The sequence below is a fragment of the Sinocyclocheilus grahami genome, unplaced genomic scaffold (genome assembly GCF_001515645.1).
Source record: "Sinocyclocheilus grahami isolate Dianchi unplaced genomic scaffold, SAMN03320097.WGS_v1.1 scaffold1066.1, whole genome shotgun sequence".
NCBI classification, from domain to species: domain Eukaryota; kingdom Metazoa; phylum Chordata; class Actinopteri; order Cypriniformes; family Cyprinidae; genus Sinocyclocheilus; species Sinocyclocheilus grahami.
The window spans coordinates 442,663-452,052 of NW_015506245.1; the positions used below are offsets into that span (position 1 = coordinate 442,663).

The 9,390-nt window shown below is 36.4% G+C and overlaps 1 protein-coding gene across 2 annotated transcripts in view; it reads left to right on the plus strand.

Annotated features, from left to right (window-relative positions):
* The first annotated feature begins 1,672 nt into the window (after nucleotides 1–1,672).
* The window catches only part of taf2 (TAF2 RNA polymerase II, TATA box binding protein (TBP)-associated factor), a 93,221-nt gene continuing 85,503 nt past the window's right edge, over nucleotides 1,673–9,390 (plus strand). The window contains exons 1-6 of one of the 2 annotated variants that reach the window (XM_016251673.1): nucleotides 1,673–1,957; nucleotides 2,096–2,150; nucleotides 2,644–2,804; nucleotides 3,197–3,315; nucleotides 6,853–6,994; nucleotides 7,321–7,552. In XM_016251673.1, coding sequence (XP_016107159.1) covers nucleotides 1,908–1,957; nucleotides 2,096–2,150; nucleotides 2,644–2,804; nucleotides 3,197–3,315; nucleotides 6,853–6,994; nucleotides 7,321–7,552 — 759 coding nt within the window. In that variant the 5' untranslated portion in view covers nucleotides 1,673–1,907. The remainder of the gene's footprint in view (nucleotides 1,958–2,095; nucleotides 2,151–2,643; nucleotides 2,805–3,196; nucleotides 3,316–6,852; nucleotides 6,995–7,320; nucleotides 7,553–9,390) is intronic. The other variant, XM_016251674.1, reaches the window with a different exon arrangement.

The window sequence follows — 9,390 nt, forward strand, 5'->3', positions numbered from 1 at the left end:
GAAGTGGATATCGTCCTCTTTTGGAAGACCAAACAAAGTAGTTTCGCTTTCACAACGAAGCACACAGCATCTTCAGGACATAGCGGAAAGCGGCAACAATACTACAGTGAGAATACAAGTTACGCCTTCTTTCTTTTGCGTGAACATTTGGGCGGCGTTATGCAAATCTTCCCACATAGCGACGTAGATATGTGGGGGCGTGTTAGAACGAGCCGTTTTAGGTAGGCGTGGCTGACTCTTAACTTTTATAAAGAATATCTCTTTGGATTTGAGACTTTAGTCTTTGCAACTTTACAGATCTTCTTTATGCACCAAGAGCTTGTAACACTCCAAAGAGAAAGGAAAAATTTAAATCGCATCATATGACCCCTTTAACACCCTACTGGGGGAATGCGAATACTGTAACAGTTGATCATGTACTACTTTGTTGTATAAAACACAACTGTGAGAGGATTCAAGGATTCAAAGCGTCTATTGTCATATGCCCAGTGAGGAAAACAAGTTTCCCTGAGCAATGAAATTCTTACTTTGCTGTCCACAATGAATGCCAAGACAGTGCAAAACTATACACACACATACACAAACTATACACACATACATACACAATGTAAGAAACATAATAATAAAAACTATGCTGCAGTAGTAGGAATATAGACTATGAAAAAATAGAAATATAGACTGTGTGTATCTATATATGCGAGTATAGAGTAGAAATATAGAATGTGAAAATAGAAATATAGACTATGTATATAGTATATATAGGCGAATGTACAGTATTAACTTATGTGCAAAAAACAATAGTGCAGTAACATGTGCAAATTGAGTGCAACTACATGATAACAATAGCAACAGTAACAGACGTGCAAATTGAGATGAGGCTACATGAGTAATATTAACAAATATACAATGGTAGTAATAACAGCAATAACATTACAAATGTTCAATTGAGATGAAACTATTTGGACCGACTGTTCTCTGAGATAGATAAGTCCACTAGCTAGCTACCTGTTTAAGAGTCTAATAGCTGAGGGGATGAAGGAGTTCCTTAATCTGGAAGTCCTGCAATTTACACTCCTGTACCTCCGTCCTGAGGGTAGGAGTGTGAACAGTGTGTTGGGGGTGGGTGGGGTCTTTAATGATGGATTTAGAGATGTCACCTTATTCAGTCATTGAAGAAAGTCAAAAACATAGGTAAATACAGTCTATGGTAAAACACCATGATTTTACTTTATCAGGTTTATTAGGGAAAACAGCTAATAAGATGATGATATTATTATTACATTTGTAAAAGAAACTAAATTATATAAAATAATATAGTCTTTTTGAGTGTATGGTATTTGTTTTGTTTTAATTTCTAGTTTGTTTATTTGTTTTGCTTGGTTTTGTTTTATTTTGTCTTACAAGTAAAATCCTGATCCATTAGGACTCCATTCCAGACGGTGGCGCTAACAACAACAACATTTTTAAGGTTTTAATAAAATAGTCAAGTGAAATAAATAGTAAAGTCTAATTTGATTTTATTAAAGAGACGGGACTTATAAATAGAATATAAAACTCTGTTCCACACTCCGGAGCTGAAGGTGGCGGTAATGCACCTATTTACGTTGGTTGCCAGCCGCCGTTCAAAACCAAGGAGAAGAAGAAGAACAAAAACCCTTTTAGGCGCGGGAGGGCGAAGGTTACGTTTACAAACAAAATGGCTGAAGACATGCAGAAAAAGGATAGTTCTGTTGCTGATTTTTTTTAACGCTTTACAGTCATTTCACAAATTAAACGTAACAAGATGGACTACAGCTATGTTTGAGCAAACGATAACTTGTCTTTAGTATTTCAAACAACTAGAACTTAAGGATTTAATGAAACGGAACCTGTTAAAGAGGGTTTGAGTGAATAAACTGAAGAGCAGCATGAACCGCAAGAAAGACAAGGGCTTTGAGAGCCCACGACCATATAAACTATAAGTATCACATACACTATTCTCACAGCATGCATGAATATGATTGCAGTTGTGTTTACTTGCCAAATCAGGATAGAATATTAAAATCATAATTTGCCGTCGCGTGAATTTAACACTACTGTTTGTTTATCTTTTTACAACCCATCAGGTAGTCTGCATCAACAACATCAATTTTCAGAGAAAGTCTGTCATTGTGAGTAGTCATTTATATTCTGATTCTATGTAGATTCTGAACATGATGTGTGTATATGAAGCAGAAAATGGGAAATAGGCAGATTTTTAATATGCAGTATGTTGAAAAATTAAAACGTGTGAAGTTTGAGACAAGACTTTAAAAAAACTTTATTTAAAATGATTATGTAATACTGAACAGATTATAATACAGTCTGATCATTATAAATGTCATGAAGCTTCATTTTCTTTAACTATTAACAAATGTTGATCAAATGTTAAAATATATTTTGATTATGGCATTGATAAATGTGCCAGAATTATTAATATATACAGTAGTCAACATTTGAAGTGGATCAAAAAAGTTCATCAAAGTTGTCCTAAGACAAGAATGCATTTTGGTTTTTGGACAACTTTGATGAAAGTTTTTGATACACTTCAAATGTTGACGTGTGTGTGTGTGTGTATATATATATATATATATATATATATAAACATTCATTCTCTATGAATAGGGTTATGTGGAGCTGACCATCTTTCCAACAGTGATGAACCTGAACCGTATTAAATTGAATAGCAAGCAGTGCCGTATCTACAGGGTGAGAGTGAATGATCTTGAGGCTCCATTCATTTACAACGACCCTACACTGGAGGTCTGCCATCATGAATCCAAGCAGTAAGCTCAGTTGATGAACTTTCTATTTGGCAAGAAATGGACACTAAGTTATATTCAATGAGAGGAATCTTTGTTTCAAATAAAAAACAAAACAAAATGTAAACACAAACCGTTAACAAATGTTTTTGAGATTTAATTCCAAAATTAAAAAAAGAAGAATTTTAGGTCCTTTATGCATTATTTTCATGTTTACGTTTTCACATTCATTTTTGCATTCTTATTTTAATTATTGTGGAGTGAAATATGACCCACACGGTTCTTTTTTAAATTCACCTGTGTATCCGTCATCTGTCAGTATTTAATTTCTCATTAGTAGTAATGTTTTGGAAATCAGGTCTGCTCTTGTCTTCATCTTGCTACATATTTTCTCTGTATCACTGTGTGGTTAACAGGAGGAACCTGAACTATTTCTCCAGTGCTTACACAGCAGCTGTTAGTGCTGTAGATCCAGATGCTGGAAATGGGGAACTTTCCATTAAAGTTCCTTCTGAGCTCTGGAAACAAGGAGATGGTGAGTAGATCAAGCGATATGAAGTTTTAAAGTCGGCATGAAATCAAAATGGACAATTCTTATTTTTTGATGGAATACTGTAGTGTTTATTATAAATAATTTATCCGTGCACTTCATTATTTTGTTAAAATTCATGTGCCCTTGTAATCTTTAATCAAAAACGTTAACCTACCCTCCCCCTCAAAACGACTCCTCTACTCTTCCGGGCAAGAGCTATGGCGCAAGGGCTGAGCTATCTGGAACTGCCAACAGCTGCAGTGACACAAGGCGGGCGTACACGGTGAGATTTTTGCTGTCGTACGAGCTCGCAGGCGATTTTTTTTGCTCGCATGGTCGCAGCTCGTACCGTGTGAGAAGAGTTACGGGCCGATCCGAGAAGTTACGAGCACCTCCCGTCCTCCCGATAATTTTCAAACATGTCAAAAAAAATCGGATGCTGTCGGTTTAAATTCGTGGCGTATTTGCAGTTGAACGAGATGATTTGGCGATCCATCTGAAGTTGACCAATCGGAAGATGACAAACCATATTCTATAATCATTTTAGTTTAATTGTACAGTTCTATTTTTTATTTGTTATTCCGAATGTGCCAAATTTGCCGGATAAATTCAATCGTGACATGTGCCGGAGCTCACGACGTTCCGACCTTCAGAATCGCACCGTGTATGCCTGCCTTTAGTGATGTTTGGGGGGAAAAGCTGTTGCTTCACTTTAGTTTATAGCACTGAACACCAGTCATGAGGGAGTACGTTACCCTTAAACATTGAAAAGATATCAGGTTATCAGAGACAAGATTGTAGATCTGCACAAGGCTTCAATGGGCTTCAAGACCATCAGCAAGAAGCTTGGTGAGAAGGAGACAACTGTTGGTGCGATTATTCGGAAATGGAAGAAATACAAAACCATCAATCGGCCTCGGTCTAGAGCTCCGTGCAAGATCTTGCTTCATGGGGTAAAGATGATCACGAGAAAGGTGAGGGATCAGCTCCGAACTACACAAGAGGAGCTTGTTAATGATCTTAAGGCAGTTGGGACCACAGTCACCAAGCAAACCATTGGTATCACAAAATGGACTGAAATCCTGTAGCGCCCGCAAGGTCCCACTGCTCAAGAAGGCACATGTACAGGCCCGTTTAAAGTTTGCCAATGAACATCTAAATGATTCAGAGAAGGCTTGGGAGAAAGAGCTGTGGTCAGATGAGACCAAAATTGAGCTCTTTGGCATCAACTCGGCTCTCCGTGTTTGGAGGGAGAGAAATGCTGACTATGACCCCAAGAACACCATCTCTACAGTCAAGCACAGAGGTGGAAACATTATGCTTTGGGGCTGTTTTTCTGCTAAGGCTACAGGCCGACTTCACCGCATTGAGAGGCAAATGGACGGGTCCATGTACTGTAAAATCTTGGACAAGAACCTCCTTCCCTCAGCCAGAACACTGAAGATGGGTCATAGATAAGTCTTCAAGGATTACAATGACCCAAAACATACCGCCAAGACAACAAAAGGAGTGACTCAAGAAGAAGCACATTAAGGTCATGGAGTGGCCTAGCCAGTCTTCAGACCTCAATCCTATAGAAAATCTGTGGAGGGAGCTGAAACTTTGTGTTGCCAAGAAACCTTAAGGATTTAGAGAGGATCTGTAAAGAGGAGTGGATCAGAATCCCTCCTGAGATGTGTGCAAACCTGGTGACCAACTACAAAAAAAGTCTTACCTCTGTGCTTGCCAACAAGGGTTTCTGCACCAAGTACTAAGTCATGTTTTGCTTGGGGATCAAATACTTATTTCACTCACTGAAATGCAAATAAATTTCTAACCTTTATATTATGTTTTTTCTGGATTTTTTGGTTGGTATTCTGTCTCTATACGTTAAAATAAACCTACCATAAAAATGACAGACCCTTAATTTTTTTGTAAGTGGGCAAACTTACAAAATCAACAGGGGATCAAATAAATATTTTCTCCACTGTAGTAGCAAGTTTATTAGACTATACTACATCTTGCAAAGACTAAGTAATAAAGTTGACCATTCATGCCAAGTAACACACAGCCTCACTGTGAGCACTCTCTAAAGTTGAGATGGAAGGGAAGAAGCGACAGATCCTTTCTTTCATAATGTCAGGTACACCCGGGTTTAACTGACTATCGAAAAAAAAAAAAATGTAGGTTGGGACTTGGGCTGTGTTCCAGTCCGTTTTTTTATGCCCTTCACTCGCAGACTTCCCTCCGTCTTGTTTACTCGGATGTACGTCATTGATTATGTTGCATGATTGCCCACTACTGGTGGAACCCTTGGAATGGGCTTAATTGTAACCGTCCTAAGCCCTTGATCACTTAGAATCCGCTGTGGAGTTGTTTTATTGTTTACAATGACGTCTCAATTAGTGGTTCAACGGATCACAAATCTCTACGGTTCAGATCACATTACGGTTTTTGACCCACGGATCGGATCATTTTTCAGATCAACAAGAAAATAAAAATATTTCAATTTAACTTGCTTTCCATTTATTACTTAAAGCGAAGTACTTCTTTGATACCACAGCAAATATTACTAGATTAAGTAAGAAAGTTTAAGCATGATTAATGAGACAAGAGAACAGCCAGTAAAAATAAGAACAAATACACAGATTACAAGCATAGATAAATACAATAGAATGTTACAATTAAAATAAGGTTGGTAGTATTCAAATACAGAAATGTAATAATTAGGGAAAATAACACTGCATAGTGTTCACTGTATAAATTAAATATAGATTTTTATCACAGCTGTTTTGTTGTTTGATGATCATTAATGACAGCAGCAGTATTTATAGGCCGCTGTCCCTTTAAGACCTGATGCACGGATCCGATATAATGATACACATCACATCCGATTTCTTTCTCAGCTGTTTTCATTCACTTGAGACATAACTGACTGCGTTTACCTGAATGATTGTCAAGATGGGTATTTTGTCATAATTTTATGTGTATGTGTCTTTCCAGAGGATTCAGTTCGGTGTTCGCGCGAGTAATGAATCGAGTTCCCTTTCGCCTTTTCTCTCTGGAGTTGTTTAAAATTCACTTGCTTGTGTAAATACGAACAAATGATAAACTTATACTCTATTATGGTTCAATTTTGCAATCGTGTTGCATTGTGGTCTGTGGAGTGGCCTGAAGTGTGCATATGAAGCAGACTTGCTCCCTCGGTCAAAATCGAGGGGTCGAGGGTCTGTCCATATAAACTTCCCTCGTCCACTTCACAAAGTGAAACGCACTTCAAAATGGCATCGGGGCTTCTGGTGCTTCTGTCACCAGAGAGAAGTCTGTCGTTTTCACTGGAAGATGCAAAAAATGGTACCGTTTATTTTTTCAATTGAAAGAAAGTTAATAATCTGATACCAAAGTGCTGGTGCTTTTGATGTCACAAGTACTCACTATGCCTCTTAAAAATGCATCAAAAAAGGTCTGATCTGAAGGTTTTTGATCAGTCAGTTTTAAAACAGACTTTTATTCAGTAATAATAATCATAATAATAATCTGTGCTGTTGTGTGTGTGTGCAGAGATGAAAGTTATGAAGGTGTACATTGAATTTTCATTGGACCAGCCGAAGGGGGGGTTACATTTTGTAGTACCTGATGTGGAAGGAAGTATGGCAGAAAGAGCAGCCCATGTTTTCTCCTTTGGCAACCAGAATTCCACACGGTAAGCTGCATACATTCACATGCATGAAATGGAAGATAATCGAGACAGTGGTTATGGTTAAAATTTAGTCTGCCATCACAAAGATTACTGAATTAAGGTGATTCAGGAAAGTTATTACAGATTACAATCCTGTTTCAGCATTATTTATCAATTTATTATTATTTTTTTGATTAATTTATTATTAATAATAATAATAATAATTTATTAATATTATTAATTTAATTATTATAATATGTGTACATCTGTCTGTATGAGTATAATACCAATTTATTGATTGTTGTTATTTCCAATACTGATTATTATTGTTTCCAAATCTTCTCCACTAGGTTCTGGTTTCCATGTGTAGACTCATACTCTGAGCTGTGCACATGGAAGCTGGAGTTCACAGTGGATGCCTCCATGGTGGCAGTGTCCTGTGGGGATCTAGTGGAAACAGTCTACACCCATGACATGCGCAAGAAAACCTTTCACTACATGCTGCCCATCCCCACTGCAGCACCTAACATTTCCCTGGCTGTGGGGCCCTTTGAGATTCTTGTGGACCCCTACATGCATGAGGTGAGAGAAAATGTGATGTATTGTAATTTTTTGTTTTAAATTTGTAGTTTGGAGATGTTCATACAACGAAAAAATTTGACTAGTAGGGTACATAGCATGGGTCATTAAAAAGTATTAAAAGGTACTGTAAATTAATATTTTTTGTTGAAAGTAGGTATTTTTTTGTCTGGCCATTTCCTTCCTTAGGTCTAGGGTTACACAATTAATCAATATAAAATTGGAATTATTGAATCAGAAAAGTGTGATTTAACCAATTAAATATAGTGGTTGTGTTGTTGTGTGCGTGTTTCAAGATAAAACTATTCATTATTTACTGTGACTTGCTATCTTTATATATTAGAGTGCAATGGTGGACAAAACATTGAATTGGAGACATGTTATTAACATTGTTATTATTGTTGTCGTAGCACTTTAGATTAGGGAACACATTTACTATTTACTAAAGAGTTTTACGTCAATAAAATTAATTAATTTGCTGCCTTTTGGTTATGAGTAAGGTAGTTGTTTGTAGCAGTTATGTTTAGGTATTGGGCAGGGTTAAGATATCTAGAATATGGTCATGAAGCTTGTGCTTTAAGTAGGGTAAACATACCTATTAAGCTCACTTAAAATCTGCATTGAGACATTTTTAGTGAACAAGATATTAGGGATGTAACGATTAACCGCGAGCAGGTTGAAAATCGATTTAAATATGTGACGATTCAAATCGGTTGAGATGCTAAACAAATCGCCATTCAGTTAGGGGCAGGAGTTTATGAATATATGTCTGAGGGGAACTTACTGTCTTTCGATTGTATTTTTTCTTTTCCTCTTGCTTCTGTATAATGCATATCAGGGCTCCAGACTAATTCTTCCCACTGGTCGCTCTTTTGCAAATAACTTTCTCAGCTGGTCGCACGAGCACATGATTTGGTCGCAATATTTAAAAAAAAAAATTTGCGATCGTGAATCGAATCGTGAGTTGAGTGAATCGTTACATACCTACAAGATATTGGTTTCAGTACAAAAAGTTATGTTAAAATAAAAGAATCTCTCACACAAAAAGATTACATTTTATTTTAAATGACAAAAGCATTTCAATTAAGATATACATTATTAAATGCAAAAAGTCTGGCGATGCTTAATGGGTACATGTTTGTACCCTTTGAGCACACTCCTGTTCCCATTAAGCTCACATCATGTTTTATTAAAAATTCTTGTTTATTTTAAACAACCTTTTTAAAGAATAATTGAAAAATATATATTTTTGAAGGTACAAAGTCAATCACAAAAAAACAACACAAAAATCAAGCAACAGGGCATTCAGTTTGATCAGTTATATATTCATAGTGAAGTGTCATTTAAGCACATTGCAACATCTAGACTAGTCCATGTTCAGCTAAGTAACACAAATTCAAAAATCAAATAAAACAAACCAATAAAACATTTCATTCACGGGGATGAACACAGAAACTAGCCTCTTATTAAAGGGATGTCAACTTATCTGTAGTCTCTTAAGGCTGGAATATACTACACGATTTTTGCCCCGATTTCCACTGATTTACAGTATGGAGAAGTTCACAGTAGTTGCCAAAGAGCTAGTCTGTAGATTTGAGTTGACAGATTCCATGGAAAATCAATTAACTTAACTTAAAATGACAACCATCAGTTAATATTTAAAGTCTGTTTATGAAGTATTTACATAGACGCTCAATGTGGAAGAGCTTAAAGAGAGCATACTGAGCTTAATGGGAGCAGAAACTATTTTTTATGACAAGATATAAATAATCTAGGTCATGTACTAAGTTCATACATATTTTATCATGAACAACTACTATTAACTATATCTATATATCTAT